The following is a 20,633-nucleotide window of genomic DNA, read 5'->3' as shown; positions in this document are numbered from 1 at the left end:
AAAATGTTAAAATCATTGGTATTACAAACCAGAGCACCTCAAGCTAGCGCTTCAGCTAATTGGGTAGAACATGATGTACCTGACATTGAAAACAGGGAGATACAGTGGGGGAAAAAAGTATTTAGTCAGCCACCAATTGTGCAAGTTCTCCCACTTAAAAAGATGAGAGAGGCCTGTAATTTTCATCATAGGTACACGTCAACTATGACAGAAAAATTGAGAATTTTTTTCTCCAGAAAATCACATTGTAGGATTTTTAATGAATTTATTTGCAAATTATGGTGGAAAATAAGTATTTGGTCACCTACAAACAAGCAAGATTTCTGGCTCTCACAGACCTGTAACTTCTTCTTTAAGAGGCTCCTCTGTCCTCCACTCATTACCTGTATTAATGGCACCTGTTTGAACTTATCAGTATAAAAGACACCTGTCCACAACCTCAAACAGTCACACTCCAAACTCCACTATGGCCAAGACCAGAGAGCTGTAAAAGGACACCAGAAACAAAATTGTAGACCTGCACCAGGCTGGGAAGACTGAATCTGCAATAGGTACAGTGGGGGAAAAAAGTATTTAGTCAGCCACCAACTGTGCAAGTTCTCCCACTTAAAAACATGAGAGAGGCCTGTAATTTTCATCATAGGTACACGTCAACCATGACAGACAAATTGAGAAAGAAAATTCCAGAAAATCACATTGTAGGATTTTTAATGAATTTATTTGCAAATTATGGTGGAAAATAAGTATTTGGTCACCTACAAACAAGCAAGATTTCTGGCTCTCACAGACCTGCAACTTCTTCTTTAAGAGGCTCCTCTGTCCTCCACTCGTTACCTGTATTAATGGCACCTGTTTGAACTTGTTATCAGTATAAAAGACACCTGTCCACAACCTCAAACAGTCACACTCCAAACTCCACTATGGCCAAGACCAAAGAGCTGTTAAAGGACACCAGAAACAAAATTGTAGACCTGCACCAGGCTGGGAAGACTGAATCTGCAATAGGTAAGCAGCTTGGTTTGAAGAAATCAACTGTGGGAGCAATTATTAGGAAATGGAAGACATACAAAACCACTGATAATCTCCCTCGATCTGGGGCTCCACGCAAGATCTCACCCCGTGGGGTCAAAATGATCACAAGAATGGTGAGCAAAAATCCCATAACCACACGGGGGGAGCTAGTGAATGACCTGCAGAGAGCTGGGACCAAAGTAACAAAGCCTACCATCAGTAACACACTACGCCGCCAGGGACTCAAATCCTGCAGTGCCAGACGTGTCCCCCTGCTTAAGCCAGTACATGTCCAGGCCCGTCTGAAGTTTGCTAGAGTGCATTTGGATGATCCAGAAGAGGATTGGGGAGAATGTCATATGGTCAGATGAAACCAAAATATAACTTTTTGGTAAAAACTCAACTCGTCGTGTTTGGAGGACAAAGAATGCTGAGTTGCATCCAAAGAACACCATACCTACTGTGAAGCATGAGGGTGGAAACATCATGCTTTGGGGCTGTTTTTCTGCAAAGGGACCAGGACTGACTGATCCGTGTAAAGGAAAGAATGAATGGGGCCATGTATCGTGAGATTTTGAGTGAAAACCTCCTTCCATCAGCAAGGGCATTGAAGATGAAACGTGGCTGGGTCTTTCAGCATGACAATGATCCCAAACACACCGCCCGGGCAACGAAGGAGTGGCTTCGTAAGAAGCATTTCAAGGTCCTGGAGTGGCCTAGCCAGTCTCCAGATCTCAACCCCATAGAAAATCTTTGGAGGGAGTTGAAAGTCCGTGTTGCCCAGCGACAGCCCCAAAACATCACTGCTCTAGAGGAGATCTGCATGGAGGAATGGGCCAAAATACCAGCAACAGTGTGTGAAAACCTTGTGAAGACTTACAGAAAACGTTTGAGCTGTGTCATTGCCAACAAAGGGTATATAACAAAGTATTGAGAAACTTTTGTTATTGACCAAATACTTATTTTCCACCATAATTTGCAAATAAATTCATAAAAAATCCTACAATGATTTTCTGGAGAAAAAAAATCTCATTTTGTCTGTCATAGTTGACGTGTACCTATGATGAAAATTACAGGCCTCTCTCATCTTTTTAAGTGGGAGAACTTGCACAATTGGTGGCTGACTAAATACTTTTTTCCCCCACTGTATACATACACATAGAAGACACACACACACACAGTTCCAGAATACAACTGATGACGTTCATAAAAAGATGTTTACCCAGATGGGAATCTCAGTGGATTAGTGCCTGTATGCATGTTCCATGGGGATATGATGTTCTGTGAGATGTGAAGTAATTTCCTCCCATGATTGAGCCCTTAATCTGGAGCTAATCCCTCCGTGGTTTCCCTGGGTCCCATCCTCCCCGCAGCCTTCCCACAGCACCAGTTACAGCACCGTACTGGGAATACATGTAATCACTCACTCATAATCCCCCTCCATACAGAGAGGACAGACATTACATTTATTTCATAATCTCGGAAACCCAGAACCAAAATCTTGTATAATTGCATCAGATGCTCGATTAAATTCTGAGGGGAGATGTTAACAGAAAGATACTAACGTGACTTGCGAAGTATCCACCCCCTAAACATAACCGGAAACCAGAATTACCCTCCCCTTTCGAAATTCGAATGATGCAGGCACCTGTGAGATCGTGCTTTGTCCAAATGATCAGTAACGAAAAATCAGCGTACCGGAACAAAGTTCCTTGTTAGTTGTCACAAATCCACAGTCTGTTGACAGACGTTACTACCATTTATGTTACGTGCGTCTGTCTACAAGAGATTACTTATTTCATAAAAAGGACACTATACATCCTGTTGTGGACAGCCTCCTGTTCTAAACGATCACATGAATGTTGTGGATGTTTTAGAAAAGACGCATTTAATGTCTGAGAAACATATTGTAAAGAGAGTCAATGAACTACAGAGTATGCTAATGCTACTCCAGACATATACAGTTTAAGTCGGAAGTTTACATACACCTTAGCCAAATACATTTAAACTCAGTTTTTCACAATTCCTGACATTTAATCCTAGTAAAAATGTCCTGTCTTAGGTCAGTTAGGATCACCATTTTATTTTAAGAATGTGAAATGTCAGAAATGTCTTTCTTTCATCACATTCCCAGTGGGTCAGAAGTGTACATACACTCAATTAGTATTTGGTAGCATTGCCTTTAAATTGTTTAACTTGGGTCAAACGTTTCAGGTAGCCTTCCACAAGCTTCCCACAATAAGTTGGGTGAATTTTGGCCCATTCCTCCTGACAGAGCTGGTGTAACTGAGTCAGGTCTGTAGGCCTCCTTGCTCGCAAAAGCTTTTTCAGTTCTGCACACAAATGTTCTATAGGATTGAGGTCTTGACTTGGTTGTCCTTAAGCCATTTTGCCACAACTTTGGAAGTATGCTTGGGGTCATTGTCCATTTGGAATACCCATTTGCGACCAAGCTTTAACTTCCTGACTGATGTCTTGAGATGTTGCTTCAATATATCCACATAATTTTCCTTCCTCATGATGCCATCTATTTTGTGAAGTGCACCAGTCCCTCCTGCAGCAAATCACCCCCACAGCATGATGCTGCCACCCCTGTGCTACACGGTTCGGATGGTGTTCTTCGGCTTGCAAGTAACCCCTTTTTTCCACCAAACATAACGATGGTCATTATGGGTAAACAGTTCTATTTTTGTTTCATCAGACCAGAGGACATTTCTCCAAAAAGTACAATCTTTGTCTCCACGTACAATTGCAAACCGTAGTCTGGCTTTTCTATAGCGGTTTTTGAGCAGTGGCTTCTTCCTTGCTGAGCGGCCTTTCAGGTTATGTCGAAATAGGACTCGTTTTACTGTGGATATAGATACTTTTGTACCTGTTTCCTCCAGCATCTTCACAAGGTCCTTTGCTGTTGTTCTGGGATTGATTTGCACTTTTCGCACCAAAGTGCATTAATCTCTAGGAGACAGAACGCGTCTCCTTCCTGAGCGGTATGACGGCTGCGTGGTCCCATGGTGTTTATACTTGCGTCCTCTGTGGCTCAGCTGGTAGAGCACGGCGCTTGTAACGCCAAGGTAGTGGGTTCGATCCCCGGGACCACCCATACACAAAAATGTATGCACGCATGACTGTAAGTCGCTTTGGATAAAAGCGTCTGCTAAATGGCATATTATATTATATTATTATATTATATTGTACAGATGGACGTGGTACATTCAAGCGTTTGGAAATTGCTCCAAAGGATGAACCAGACTTGTGGAGGTCTACCATTTCTTCTTGGCTGATTTCTTTTGATTTTCCCATGATGTCAAGCAAAGAGGCACTGAGTTTGAAGGTAGGCCTTGAAATACATCCACAGGTACACCTCCAATTGACTCAAATGGTGTCAATTAGCCTATCAGAAGCTTCTAAAGCCATGACATCATTTTCTGGAATTTTCCAAGCTGTTTAAAGGCACAGTCAACTTAGTGTATGTAAACTTCTGACCCACTGGAATTGTGATACAGTGAATTATAAGTGAAATAATCTGTCTGTAAACAATTGTTGGAAAAATTACTTGTGTCATGCACAAAGTAGATGTCCTAACCGACTTGCCAAAACTATAGTTTGTTAACAAGACATTTGTGGAGTGGTTGAAAAACAAGTTTTAATGTCTCCAACCTAAGTGTATGTAAACTTCCGACTTCAACTGTACATCCACAGGGCTATAGGAACATGTCTGATTCAACACCTCATTAAACATCCCTCAGTAAAAAACGACAGCGAGCGAGGGACAGACCCCTCTCCTCTCAGTTCTCATTGACTGCGTCCCAAATGGCAGCCTATGGCCCCCGGTTAAAAGTAGTACACTACATAGGGAATACTATGTAGTGCACTACTTTTGACCGGGGCCCATAGGGCTCTGGTCAAAATGAGTGCACTGCATAGGGAATAGGGTGCCATTTGGGACATAGTCATTGTGTCTGGTGCCAGAGGGTTAGGCTGTACTAGGCTAAACAATGTCCTGTTTACTCACTCTCACAGGTCTGAACTATGGCCCCAAATCTGTGTGTGTGTGCTGCGTGTGTATGATTTATGGTGTGTGTACGTAGTAGATTCACAAATAATGATTATCTGTGTCATAGACCTGCATTTCCAAGTAATAACTGTCAAACTCTGTGTCTGGGGACCTCATTTCTCACCTGTATGTTTCTGCAAATAATGCTCCTGTCTCCAGAGACATATACAGATGCATTCTGCTGGTGTCTGCTCACTGTACTCGGGCATGACTGCTGATTAGGCTTACTGTCAACACATACATTCACACATACAGACACATATGCTTTACAATGCATATTCACACCCACACACATACAGGAAACTGCCAAAATAAAGGAAACACTTGGGTAAGTGAGGGATTCAAAGTATATTGAAAGCAGGTGCTTCCACACAGCTGTGGTTCCTGAGTTAATTAAGCAATTAACATCTCATCATGCTTCGGGTCATGTATTAAAATGCACAGTTGCCCATTATTTTGGCTACCATGGCTAGAAGAAGAGATCTCCCTCTTTCTCCACTTCCCTTATGGAAAAACCACATGATTTCATGTGACATTGCCACAGGTTTTGCACATGTGAAATCATGTGAAACCATGTGTTTTTGGAACACTTTACATGTGATGATGTGGATTTTCCACATGTGAAATCATGGGAAACCATGTGTTTTTGGAACACTTCACATGTGATGATATTTCAAATGAAGTTCCACATGTGGATTTTCACGTGATAACAACCTTTCACATGTGGATTCACATTTTCGAGACTTCACAGGTTATGATACATACACAGTGCTTTTAACACAGTGTTTTCAACTTACATATTTGACACACTTTAACATACATGACTACATTGTGTATGTTTATTTATTCAGTATTTATTATTCAACATGTTGTCACGTGAAGTATTCCAAAAACACATTTTCATATGTTTTCACGTGACATTGTAATTTTCCACATGTGAAATCGTGGTTCAACATGTGATAACATGAAACTACACTGTTAGCCATTGCTGTTAATTTTGTGGTACATTTTACAGTCGTTATAAGGTAAGTTTCTACAGTAATAGGATACTGTATTAGTGTTTTGCTATATATTTACTGTCAATCGCAATGCACTTGGGTACTTTTTGTCCCGTCCTGCAAATTAACTTGGAATGCCTCACTTTCAATTGCATTTAAACATATAGGTTACACACATTAGATGCACAAACTATTACAAACATTTCCTGTAATTTTATAGTAAGTTACCACCTACTGAGTTGCAGTGAAAATAGTGGAAACTACTTTTAATGTATTTGTACAGCTGAACTGTATTTTTTTCTCAACAACAAACTGTATTCAGGAAGTAGTACACAGAAATTCCAATTCTAATAAATTATTTTCAATACCGGAACATTTGGTTTACTTTCTGAACTGACTGGAACTTAAATGGAATTGACCTCAACATTGGTTAGCACACTTGGGACTCAACCACACCTGAGATTTATACTCATAACCTCTTAAATGACAGCATCCTGAATTTCCTGCTTCGCCACCAGGTCTGTGCCCATGACATAAATCAGCCAGAGATTTATTGGCAATAATACATTTCTGCACTTTGCTAAAAGTTACCCGGAATCAACTAAAATAATTGTGCGAATATCTGACAACACCAGCTAAAAAATAGCAGTGCTCAGGGACACTTGACATTAAGGACTAGATTCAATCAGATCAAGCATAAACACACGATAGCCGACACCCGCATAGCTGGAGTTTAATGTGACGTTGTACCTGCCACACCAGAAAACAACCAAAATCATTTTTTTTCTTCATTAGTTCCATTCACAAAATAGAATGAACGCGCGTCAGCCATCAAGAATTGAACCTGCGGCTTGCATTGATTTCAGAGGAAGCGTTCCCTCAATGCCGGATGCCCGATGGCTGTAGTGTAGCAGGGTTGTGAGAGCGGTCAAATTGGTGACTGGCTAATCGTTTAGTCATTGTCATTGTCATGAATCCACACCGTCCTACTTGTGTTAGAGGATTTCTATCAGCCTTATTGAGGTGTAGATTACATATCACAATCCAATATTCCAACTTGTAAACAAGACTGAATGGGATTTCACTTAATGCTGCTCCATGCAGCCAAAGGCAATTTCCACTTCAAAACACCTCCTCCTCCATGCTTTACGGTGGGAACTACACATGCAGAGATCGTCCGTTCACCCACACCGCGTCTCATAAAGACACGGCGGTTTGAACCAAAAATCTCCAATTTGGACTCCAGACCAAAGGACAAATTTCCACCGGTCTAATGTCCATTGCTCATGTTTCTTGGCCCAATTAGGTCTATTCTTCTTATTGGTGTCTTTTCGTAATGGTTTCTTTGCAGCAATTCGACCATGAAGGCCTGATTCACACAGTCCCCTCTGAACAGCTGATGTTGAGATGTGTCTGTTACTTGAACTCTGTGAAGCATTTATTTGGGCTGCAATTACTGAGGCTGGTAACTCTAATGAACTTATCCTTTGCAGCAGAGTGTCTTCCATTCCTGTGGCGGTCCTCATGAGAGACAGTTTCATCATAGCGCTTGATGATTTTTGCGACTGCACTTTAAGAAACTTTCTAAGTTCTTGAAATGTTCCATTTTGACTGACCTTCATGTCTTAAAGTAATGATGGACTGTCATTTCTCTTTGCTTATTTGAGCTTTTTCTTGCCGTAATATGGACTTGGTCTTTTACCAAATAGGGCTAACTTCTGTATACCCCCTACCTTGTCACAACACAACTGATTGGCCCAAACGCATTAAGAAGGAAATAAATTCCTCAAATTAACTTTTAAGAAGACACACCTGTTAATTGAAATGCATTCCAGTTGACTACCTCATGAAGCTGGTTGAGAGAATGCCAAGAGTGTGCAAAGCTGTCATCAAGGCAAAGGGTGGCTATTTGAAGAATCTCAAATATAAAATCTATTTTGATTTGTTTAACACTTTTTTGGTTACTACATGATTCCATGTGTGCTATTTCATAGTTTTGATATCTTCACTATTATTCTACAATGTAAAAAATAGTAAAAATAAAGAAAAACCCTTGAATGAGTAGGTATCCAAACTTTTGACAGGTAGTGTGTATATATACAGTTCATTCGGAAAGTATTCAGACCCCTTGACTTTTTCCTCATTTTGTTACGTTACAGCCTTATTCTAAATTTGATTAAATTGTTTTTATTCCCTCATCAATCTACAGACAATACCCCATAATGAGAAAGCAAAAACTGAAATATCACATTTACATAAGTATTCAGACCCTTTACTCAGTACTTTGTTGAAGCACCTTTGGCAGCGATTACAGCTTCGAGTCTTCTTGGGTATGATGCTGCAAGCTTGGCACACCTGTATTTGGGGAGTTTCTCCCATTCTTCTCTGCAGGTCCTCTCAAGCTCTGTCAGGTTGGATGGGGAACGTTGTTGCACAGCTATTTTCAGTTCTCTCCAGAGATGTTCGATTGGGTTCAAGTCCGGGCTCTGGCTGGGCCACTCAAGGACATTGAGACTTGTCCCAAAGCCACTCCTGCGTTGTCTTGGCTGTGTGCTCAGGGTTCTTGTCCTGTTGGAAGGTGAACCTTCGCCCCCAGTCTGAGGTCCTGAGCGCTCTGGAGCAGGTTTTCATCAATGATCTCTCTGTACTTTGCTCCTTTCATCTTTCCCTCGATCCTGACTAGTCTTCCAGTCCCTGCCGCTGAAAAACATCCCCACAGAATGATGCTGCCAACACCATTCTTCACCGTAGGGATGGTGCCAGGTTTCCTCCAGACGTGACACTTGGCATTCAGGCCAAAGAGTTCAATCTTGGTTTCATCAGACCAGAGAATCTTGTTTCTTATGGTCTGAGAGTCCTTTAGGTGCCTTTTGGCAAACTCCAAGTGGCTGTCATGTGCCTTTTACTGAGGAGTGGGTTCTGTCTGGCTCCTCTACCATAAAGGCCTGATTGGTGGAATGCTGCAGAGATGGTTGTCCTTCTGGAAGGTTCTCCCATCTCCACAGAGGAACTCTGGAGCTCTGTCAGAGTGACCATCGGGTTCTTAGTCACCTCCCTGACCAAGGCCCTTCTCCCCCAATTGCTCAGTTTGGCTGGGCGGCCAGCTCTAGGAAGAGTCTTGGTGGTTCCAAACTTCCTCCATTTAAGAATGATGGAGGCCACTGTGTTCTTGGGGACCTTCAATGCTGCAGAAATGTTTTGGTACCCTTCCCTAGATCTGTGCCTCGAAACAATCCTGTCTCGGAACTCTACGGACAATTCCTTCAACCTCGTGGCTTGGTTTTTGCTCTGACATGCACTGTTAATTGTTGAACCTTATATAGACAGGTGTGTGCCTTTCCAAATCAAGTCCAACCAATTGAATTTACCACAGGTGGATTCCAATCAAGTTCTATAGACATCTCAAGGATGATCAATGGAAACAGGATGCACTTGAGCTCAATTACGAGTCTCATAGCAAAGGATCTGAATACTTATGTAAATAAGGTATTTCTGTTTTTAATTTTTTATACATTTGCAAAAATGTCTAAACCTGTTTTCACTTTGTAATTATGGTGTATTGTGTGTAGATTGATGTGGGGAAAAAATAATTTAATCCATTTTAGAATAACGTAACAAAATGTGTAAAAGGTAAATGGGTATGAATACTTTCCGAATGCGCTGTGTGTGTGTATGTGTGTGTGTGTGTATGTGTATATATATATATATATATATATATATATATATATATATATATATATATATATATACATACATACATACATACATACATACATACATACATACATACATACATACATACATACATACATACATACATACATACATACATACAGTGGGGGGAAATTTTTTTTGTCAGCCACCAATTGTGCAAGTTTTCCCACTTAAAAAGATGAGAGAGGCCTGTAATTTTCATCATAGGTACACGTCAACTATGACAGACAAATTGAGATTTTTTTTCTCCAGAATATTCACATATTAATGGCACCTGTTTGAACTTGTTATCAGTATAAAAGACACCTGTCCAAAACCTCAAACAGTCACACTCCAAACTCCACTATGGCCAAGACCAAAGAGCTGTCAAAGGACACCAGAAACAAAATTGTAGACCTGCACCTGGCTGGGAAGACTGAATCTGCAATAGGTAAGCAGCTTGGTTTGAAGAAATCAACTGTGGGAGCAATTATTAGGAAATGGAAGACATACAAGACCACTGATAATCTCCCTCGATCTGGGGCTCCACGCAAGATCTCACCCCGTGGGGTCAAAATGATCACAAGAACGGTGAGCAAAAATCCCAGAACCACACAGGGGGACCTAGTGAATTAATTGCAGAGAGCTGGGACCAAAGTAACAAAGCCTACCATCAGTAACACACTACGCCGCCAGGGACTCAAATCCTGCAGTGCCAGACGTGTCCCCCTGCTTAAGCCAGTACATGTCCAGGCCCGTCTGAAGTTTGCTAGAGTGCATTTGGATGATCCAGAAGAGGATTGGGAGAATGTCATATTGTCAGATGAAACCAAAATATAACTTTTTGGTAAAAACTCAACTCGTCGTGTTTGGAGGACAAAGAATGCTGAGTTGCATCCAAAGAACACCATACCTACTGTGAAGCATGGGGGTGGAAACATCATGCTTTGGAGCTGATTTTCTGCAAAGGGACCAGGACGACTGATCCCTGTAAAGGAAAGAATGAATGGGGCCTTGTATCATGAGATTTTGAGTGAAAACCTCCTTCCACCAGCAAGGGCATTGAAGATTAAATGTGTCTGGGTCTTTCAGCATGACAATGATCCCAAATACACCGCCCGTGCAACGAAGGAGTGGCTTCGTAAGAAGCATTTCAAGGTCCTGGAGTGGCCTAGCCAGTCTCCAGATCTCAACCCCATAGAAAATCTTTGGAGGGAGTTGAAAGTCCGTGTTGCCCAGCGACAGCCCCAAAACATCACTGCTCTAGAGGAGATCTGCATGGAGGAATGGGCCAAAATACCAGCAACAGTGTGTGAAAACCTTGTGAAGACTTACAGAAAACGTTTGACCTGTGTCATTGCCAACAAAGGGTATATAACAAAGTATTGAGAAACTTTTGTTATTGACCAAATACTTATTTTCCACCATAATTTGCAAATAAATTCATTAAAAATCCTATAATGTGATTTTCTGGATTTTTTTCTCCTTTATTTGTCTGTCATAGTTGACGTGTACCTATGATAAAAATTACAGGCCTCTCTCATCTTTTTAAGTGGGAGAACTTGCACAATTGGTGGCTGACTAAATACTTTTTTCCCCCACTGTGTATATATATATATATACACTGAGTGTACAAAGCATTTGGAACACTTGCTCTTTCAATGACAGATTGACCAGGTGAATCCAGGTTAAATCAATGATCCCTTATTGATGTCACCTGTTAAAGCCACTTGAATCAGTGTAGATGAAGGGGAGGAGACAGGTTATAGAAGGATTTTTAAGCCTTGAGACAATTAAGACATGGATTGTGTATGTGTGCCATTCAGAGGGTGAATGGGCAAGACAAAAGTGCCTTTGTACGGGGTATGGTAGTAGGTGCCAGGCGCACTGGTTTGAGTGTGTCAAGAACTGCAACGCTGCTGGGTTTTTCACACTCAAACGTTTCCTGTGTATGTCAAGAATGGTCCACCACCCAAAGGACATTCAACCAACTTGACACAACTGCGTGAAGCATTTGAGTCAACGTGGGCCAGCATCCCTAAGGAACGCTTTCGAAACCTTGTAGAGTCCATTGAGGCTGTTCTGAGGGCAACTATAAATTTTTTTTTTTTTTTTTTTTTTAGGAATGTGTTCCTAATGTTTTGTACACTCAGTGTATATCAGGGGTGGAGAACAGATTAGCATACTGTACTTTTATAGAAATAACACCTTCAAGGTGTTTTATATATTTATTTTTACTGCAACTTTACAAAGTGCAGAAATGTATTCTTGCCAATCTGTGTTGTGAGGTTGCATTGTGAGGTTGAGTCCCAAGTAATCACAATACAGCAGCATACTGTCCTTTAACATTAACACCTGAATTTATCTGTAAACATACAGTAACTACACTGAACAAAAATATAAACGCAACATGCAACAATTTCAAGATTTTACTGAGTTACTGTTCATAAGAAAATCAGTCAATTGAAATAAATTCATTAGGCCCTAATCTATGGATTTGACATGACTGGGAATACAGATATGCATCTCTTGGTCACAGATACCTTTTTAAAAAAGTAGGGGCGTGGATCAGAAAACCAGTCAGTATCTGGTGTGACCACCATTTGCCTCATGCAACGTGACACATCTCCTTCGCATAGAGTTGATCAGGCTGTTGATTGTGGCCTGTGGAATGTTGTCCCACTCCTCTTTAATGGCTGTGCGAAGTTGCGGGATGTTGGCGGGAACTGGAACACGCTGTCGTACACGTCGATCCAGAGCATCCCGAACATGCTCAATGGGTGACATGTCTGGTGAGTATGCAAGCCATGGAAGAATTGGGACATTTCAGCTTCCAGGAAATGGGTACAGATCCTTGCCTTCTGGATGAGAGCGGGGTGAACAGGCAGTGGCTCGGGTGGTTGATGTCCTTGATGATCTTTTTGGCCTTCCTGTGACATCGGGTGCTCTATGCGTCTTGGAGGGCGGGTAGTTTGCCCCCGGTAATGCGTTCGGCAGATCGCACCACCCTCTGAAGAGCCCTGCGGTTGCGGGCGATGCATTTGCCGTACCAGGCGGTGATACAGCCCGACAGGATGCTCTCAATTGTGCATCTGTAAAAGTTTGTGAGGGTTTTAGGTGCCAAGCTGAATTTCTTCAGCCTCCTGAGGTTGAAGAGGCTCTGTTGCGCCTTCTTCACCACACTGTCTGCGTGGGTGGACCATTTCAGTTTGTCGGTGATGTGTACGCCAAGGAACTTGAAGCTTTCCACCTTTTCCACTGCAGTCCCGTCAATGTGGATAGGGGGGTGCACCCTCTGCTGTTTCCTGAAGTCCACGATCATCTCCTTTGTTTTGTTGACGTTGAGTGAGAGGTTATTTTCCTGGCACCACACACCCAGAGCCCTCATCTCCTCCCTGTAGGCGGTCTCGTCATTGTTGGTATTCAAGCCTACTACTGTTGTGTCGTCTGCAAACTTGATGATTGAGTTGGAGGCGTGCTTGGCCACGCAGTCATGGGTGAACAGGGAGTACAGGAGGGGGCTGAGCACGCACCCTTGTGGGGCCCCAGTGTTGAGGATCAGCGAAGTGGAGATGTTGTTTCCTACCTTCACCACCTGGGGGCGGCCCGTCAGGAAGTCCAGGACCCAGTTGCACAGGGCGTGGTTTAGACCCAGGGACTCGAGCTTAATGATGAGCTTGGAGGGTACTATGGTGTTGAATGCTGAGCTATAGTCAATGAACAGCATTCTTACATAGGTATTCCTCTTGTCCAGATGGGATAGGGCATTGTGCAGTGTGAAGGCGATTGCATCGTCTGTGCATCTATTGGGGCGGTAAGCAAATTGAAGTGGGTCTAGTGTGACAGGTAAAGTAGAGGTGATATATGAAGGTGAGCATTTGCCCACTGAAGTCAGTTACGACGTCGAACTGCAGTCAAGTCAAGACCCTGGTGAGGATGACGAGCACGCAGATGAGCTTCCCTGAGATGGTTTCTGACAGTTTGTGCAGAAATTATTTGGTTGTGCAAACCCACAGTTTCATCAGCTCTCCGGATGACTGGTCTCAGACGATCCTGCAGGTGAAGAAGCCAGATGTGGAGGTCCTGGGCTGGTGTGGTTATACGTGATCTGCGGTTGTGAGGCCGGTTGAACGTACTGCCAAATTCTCTAATACGACGTTGGAGGCGGCTTATGGTAGAGAAATTAACATTCAATTATCTGGCAATAGCTCTGGTGGACATTCCTGCAGTCAGCATGCCAATTCCACGCTCCCTCAAAACTGGAGACATCTGTGTCATTGTGTTGTGTGACAAAACTGCACATTTTAGAGTGGCCTTTTATTGTCCCCAGCACAAGGTGCACCTGTGTAATGATCATGCTGTTTAATCAGCTTCTTGATACCTGTCAGGTGGATGGATTATCTTGGCAAAGGATAAATGCTCACTAACAGGGATGTAAACAACTTTGTGCACAGCATTTTAGATAAATAAGCTTTTTTTGTGTATGGAACATTTCTGGGATCTTTTATTTCAGCTCATGAAACATAGGACCAACACTTTACATGTTGCGTTTATATTTTTGTTTAGGTGGATGGATTATCTAGGCAAAGGAGAAATGCTCACTAACAGGGATGTAAACAACTTTGTGCACAGAATTTGAGAGAAATAAGCTTTTTGTGCATATGGAACATTACTGGGATCTTTTATTTCAGATTATGAAACATGGGACCAACACTTTACATGTTGCGTTTACAGTGAGGGAAAAAAGTATTTGATCCCCTGCTGATTTTGTACGTTTGCCCACTGACAAAGACATGATCAGTCTATAATTTTAATGGTAGATTTATTTGAACAGTGAGAGACAGAATAACAACAAAAAAATCCAGAAAAACGCATGTCAAAAATGTTATAAATTGATTTGCATTTTAATAAGGGAAATAAGTATTTGACCCCTCTGCAAAACATGACTTGGTGGCAAAACCCTTGTTGGCAATCACAGAGGTCAGACGTTTCTTGTAGTTGGCCACCAGGTTTGCACACATCTCAGGAGGGATTTTGTTCCAATCCTCTTTGCAGATCTTCTCCAAGTCATTAAGGTTTCGAGGCTGACGTTTGGCAACTCGAACCTTCAGCTCCCTCCACAGATTTTCTATGGGATTAAGGTCTGGAGACTGGCTAGGCCACTCCAGGACCTTAATGTGCTTCTTCTTGAGCCACTCCTTTGTTGCCTTGGCCGTGTGTTTTGGGTCATTGTCATGCTGGAATACCCATCCACGACCCATTTTCAATGCCCTGGCTGAGGGAAGGAGGTTCTCACCAGCCAGCATGGCCCCGTCCATCGTCCCTTTGATGCGGTGAAGTTGTCCTGTCCCCTTAGCAGAAAACACCCCCAAAGCATAATGTTTCCACCTCCATGTTTGACGGTGGGGATGGTGTTCTTGCGGTCATAGGCAGCATTCCTCCTCCTCCAAACACGGCGAGTTGAGTTGATGCCAAAGATCTCGATTTTGGTCTCATCTGACCACAAAACTTTCACCCAGTTCTCCTCTGAATCATTCAGATGTTCATTGGCAAACTTCAGACGGCCCTGTATATGTGCTTTCTTGAGCAGGGGGACCTTGCAGGCGCTGCAGGATTTCAGTCCTTCACGGCGTAGTGTGTTACCAATTGTTTTCTTGGTGACTATGGTCCCAGCTGCCTTGAGATCATTGACAAGATCCTCCCGTGTAGTTCTGGGCTGATTCGTCACCGTTCTCATGATCATTGCAACTCCACGAGGTGAGATCTTGCATGGAGTCCCAGGCCGAGGGAGATTGACAGTTCTTTTGTGTTTCTTCCATTTGCGAATAATCTCACCAACTGTTGTCAACTTCTCACCAAGCTGCTTGGCGATGGTCTTGTAGCCCATTCCAGCCTTGTGTAGGTCTACAATCTTGTCCCTGACATCCTTGGAGAGCTCTTTGGTCTTGGCCATGGTGGAGAGTTTGGAATCTGATTGATTGCTTCTGTGGACAGGTGTCTTTTATACAGGTAACACGCTGAGATTAGGAGCACTCCCTTTTAAGAGCGTGCTCCTAATCTCAGCTCGTTACCTGTATAAAAGACACCTGGGAGCCAGAAATCTTTCTGATTGAGAGGGGGTCAAATACTTATTTCCCTCATTAAAATGCTAATCAATTTATAACATTTTTGACATGCGTTTTTCTGGATTTTTGTTGTTGTTATTCTGTCTCTCACTGTTCAAATAAACCTACCATTAAAATTATAGACTGATAATTTCTTTGTCAGTGGGCAAACGTACAAAATCAGCAGGGTATCAAAAACTTTTTTCCCTCACTGTATATATTTCTTAAGTGTAGTTGTAGATTTACCATATTTTGACCATAACTAGACAAAAACCTCCAAGGGACCATGACTCTTTAAATGTAATTAATGTCAATGATGCCTTTCAAAGTAAAATATTCTAAATTACATTTGACACCTGGGTTTTCGCGTGTGCTCAAATGTTGGTACATTAATTTCACGTAAGATCATGTTCTGATACACATGTTGTCAGTCACATGTGTAGTTTTATGTTATCACATGTTGCTTCACGTGTCACATGTTGCTTAACATGTTGTCACATGTTTTCACATTAACTTCACATTAAATCACATGTGATCACACAAGATCACGTGTTCACGTGTTTACATTTGAAATTCATGTCGTTTTTCCGTAAGGGTTCAGTCTTCCTCCCACCTTTAGAAACTGATTTGCAGTTATTATAAGTACCGTTCCTTGGCAGGAATATGCAGTTGCTCAGGGGTATGTATTGATCGTAGTTTGGTAGACATTTCGAGAGTCAGGGTTAATTATGAGTAGCATTAGTTCACGGTTTACATAGCAATGATCAGCATAGTAATGATGGAGCCAGTGTACCAGGGTTGGGGTCAAATTGAAGGCAGTTCATTCAGGAAGTGATTTGTATTTAAAATTCAGAAATTGAAAAAAGTTAGAAATAAATACCTTCTACTTTTCAGTTTATTGAGAAGTCATTGAAAATAAATGCAATTTTTCCCTGAATTGACTGCCTTCCATTCGAATTGACCCCAACCCAGTGTACTGACTGTCTGTGTTCTGTTTGTTTGTCTCACCTTCAGGGGGCGCTGGTCACGGCGTGTGCAGACGACACGCTACACCTGTGGAACCTTCGCCAGAGACGCCCAGCCATCCTGCACTCGCTTAAATTCAACAGGGAGAGGTAAGTACTCTACATGCAGTAACACACACACACACACACACACACACACACACACAGGACCTTGCATAAAGGCATCCATCTTTTCTGTTTGACATCTCGTGGCTCGATGAGATGGATTCTACTTCAAGGCCAGAATATGCTCATATAAATTCAAGTTAGACAGAATAAATCTACATTTGCCAAGGTTCACCATCAAAGTTCCCAAACTATACTCAAAGTTCAGTAAAAGCATTCACCACAATGCTGAATGTCGCAAACATCAACAGTTCCTCATCTTTCATAATGCTGTGGGTGAGCCATTCACACATTTTCTGCATGATCTTGTCTGCCCTGAATATGACATATGTATTGGGAGCATGGTGGAGTTTGTGCAGAGTCTGGCTAAAAGGGTTCATTCATCCTCCCTTAAGCCTTCCAGACAATAGAGGTGGATAGGGCATGAGGAAGAATCAGTCATAGATACTGTAGTGAATGGCGGAAGTGAGTAATACCCTAGCAGGGATTAAAACCTGGTTCGTCTCAGCCCAATATTACCCTAGCCATAACAGGCTTAATTACACTGTGTATACAAGTTCAGGAAAAAATATTGGTGTCAGACTCAATTCTGTTCTGAACTCTGATATTCTGTAGTTTTGTAAAATGTCTAAAGTTTTATGGCCTCTCCATCTGTAATTTTTTTTTATATACAGTGGAGAGAACAAGTATTTGATACACTGCCGATTTTGCAGGTTTTCCTACTTACAAAGCATTCAGAGGTCTGTAATTTTTATCATAGGTACACTTCAACTGTGAGAGACGGAATCTAAAACAAAAATCCAGAAAATCACATTGTATGATTTTTAAGTAATTAATTTGCATTTTATTGCATGACATAAGTATTTGATACATCAGAAAAGCAGAACTTAATATTTGGTACATAAACCTTTGTTTGCAATTACAGAGATCATACGTTTCCTGTAGGTCTTGACCAGGTTTGCACACACTGCAGCAGGGATTTTGGCCCACTCCACCATACAGACCTTCTCCGGATCCTTCAGGTTTCGGGGCTGTCGCTGGGCAATACGGACTTTCAGCTCCCTCCAAAGATTTTCTATTGGGTTCAGGTCTGGAGACTGGCTAGGCCACTCCAGGACCTTGAGATGCTTCTTACGGAGCCATACCTTAGTTGCCCTGGCTGTGTGTTTCGGGTCGTTGTCATGCTGGAAGACCCAGCCACGACCCATCTTCAATGCTCTTACTGAGGGAAGGAGGTTGTTGGGTTGTTGGCCAAGATCTCGCGATACATGGCCCCATCCATCCTCCCCTCAATACGGTGCAGTCGTCCTGTCCCCTTTGCAGAAAAGCATCCCCAAATAATTATGTTTCCACCTCCATGCTTCACGGTAGGGATGGTGTTCTTGGGGTTGTACTCATCCTTCTTCTTCCTCCAAACACGGCAAGTGGAGTTTAGACCAAAAAGCTCTATTTTTGTCTCATCAGACCACATGACCTTCTCCCATTCCTCCCCTTGATCATCCAGATGGTCATTGGCCAACTTCAGACGGGCCTGGACATGCGCTGGCTTGAGCAGGGGGACCTTGCGTGCGCTGCAGGATTTTAATCCATGACGGCGTAGTGTGTTACTAATGGTTTTCTTTGAGACTGTGGTCCCAGCTCTCTTCAGGTCATTGACCAGGTCCGGCCGTGTAGTTCTGGGCTGATCCCTCACCTTCCTCATGATCATTGATGCCCCACGAGGTGAGATCTTGCATGGAGCCCCAGACTGAGGGTGATTGACGGTCATCTTGAACTTCTTCCATTTTCTAATAATTGCGCCAACAGTTGTTGCCTTCTCACCAAGCTGCTTGCCTATTGTCCTGTTGCCCATCCCAGCCTTGTGCAGGTCTACAGTTTTATCCCTGATGTCCTTACACAGCTCTCTGGTCTTGGCCATTGTGGAGAGGTTGGAGTCTGTTTGATTGAGTGTGTGGACAGGTGTCTTTTATACAGGTAATGAGTTCAAACAGGTGCAGTTAATACAGGTAATGAGTGGAGAACAGGAGGGCTTCTTAAAGAAAAACGAACAGGTCTGTGAGAGCCGGAATTCTTACTGGTTGGTAGGTGATCAAATACTTATGTCATGCAATAAAATGCAAATTAATTACTTAAAAATCATACAATGTGATTTTCTGGATTTTTGTTTTAGATTCCGTCTCTCACAGTTGAAGTGTACCTATGATAAAAATTACAGACCTCTACATGCTTTGTAAGTAGGAAAACATGCAAAATCAGCAGTGTATCAAATACTTGTTCTCCCCACTGTATTTCTTCAGTAAATTGTATGCAGACACCAAGAAAATATCGGAGCAAAGTTTGAGAAAACATCCTAAATTATCGAAGCAGCCGATACTACAGTGTTATTAACTGGCCTCTCTCACGACTCTCTCTTGTCCTGTGGGGCAATCTTCAGGCGCTATGAAAGAGAAAAATAAAAATGTGTACATCTTGTTTGAGTGCTTGAAGAAGAGAGAGGGAAAGAGATACTTTGGAAGGATCTGTTTTTGTGTGTTGTGAAAGTCTTCCTGTGTGAATGCTTGAAAAAGAGAGAAACAGAGAGATCCTTTGGGAAGATATTTTGAAGGTCTTTCCCATTTTGACTCATAAATATATATTTTTTTCTGTGACTATGAAAAATGTCATACTTTGTCAAAGTTTTTTAAATAATTTAGATGCAAGAAATGGATAACTTTATCCTAGACTGTACTTCAAAAGGAATGTAATGGTGTGAATGGTAAAGGCATCATAATGTCCACAATATTTGCATAATTCCTTGATTATAACATTTTGAAGCCCCCTCAAAGGACATGCTAATCTAAGAAGGTATGAATCATAGTTTTGTAAAGCTTTCTTTATATGAGTTTTATGCATGTGTTCCCTTACAAAAAAAAGAACAAGGCACAGTGATGCCGAAACATTGTTTTTTTTAACCCAATAAATTACTGGGAGGTTATACATATGGAGTGTGCGACTCTCTTTGTTTTTATCCCTTACAAAAAAAACACATCAAATTTGCAATAGATGTTTAGAGTTCATACAGTGAGGGAAAAAAGTATTTGATCCCCTGCTGATTTTGTACGTTTGCCCACTGACAAAGACATGATCAGTCTATAATTTTAATGGTAGGTTTATTTGAACAGTGAGAGACAGAATAACAACAAAAAAATCCAGAAAAACGCATGTCAAAAATGTTATAAATTGATTTGCATTTTAATAAGGGAAATAAGTATTTGACCCCTTAGCAGAAAAACACCCCCAAAGCATAATGTTTCCACCTCCATGTTTGACGGTGGGGATGGTGTTCTTGGGGTCATAGGCAGCATTCCTCCTCCTCCAAACACGGCGATTTGAATTGATGCCAAAGAGCTCGATTTTGGTCCCATCTGACCACAACACTTTCACCCAGTTCTCCTCTGAATCATTCAGATGTTCATTGGCAAACTTCAGACGGGCCTGTATATGTGCTTTCTTGAGCAGGGGGACCTTGCGGGTGCTGCAGGATTTCAGTCCTTCACGGCGTAGTGTGTTACCAATTGTTTTCTTGGTGACTATGGTCCCAGCTGCCTTGAGATCATTGACAACATCCTCCTGTGTAGTTCTGGGCTGATTCCTCACCGTTCTC

General features: G+C 42.1%; 1 protein-coding gene across 11 annotated transcripts in view; it reads left to right on the top strand.

The window, feature by feature from the left end:
- Nucleotides 1-20,633, top strand: part of stxbp5l (syntaxin binding protein 5L) — a 254,822-nt gene that overhangs the window by 112,900 nt on the left and 121,289 nt on the right. For all 11 annotated transcript variants that reach the window (XM_041865683.1, XM_041865667.1, XM_041865650.1 and 8 more), the window contains exon 4: nucleotides 16,875-16,975. In XM_041865683.1, the coding sequence (XP_041721617.1) occupies nucleotides 16,875-16,975 (101 nt within the window). The remainder of the gene's footprint in view (nucleotides 1-16,874; nucleotides 16,976-20,633) is intronic.

This window comes from Coregonus clupeaformis, chromosome 4 (assembly GCF_020615455.1).
Source record: "Coregonus clupeaformis isolate EN_2021a chromosome 4, ASM2061545v1, whole genome shotgun sequence".
NCBI lineage: Eukaryota > Metazoa > Chordata > Actinopteri > Salmoniformes > Salmonidae > Coregonus > Coregonus clupeaformis.
This window is presented reverse-complemented; position numbering and strand designations above follow the sequence as displayed.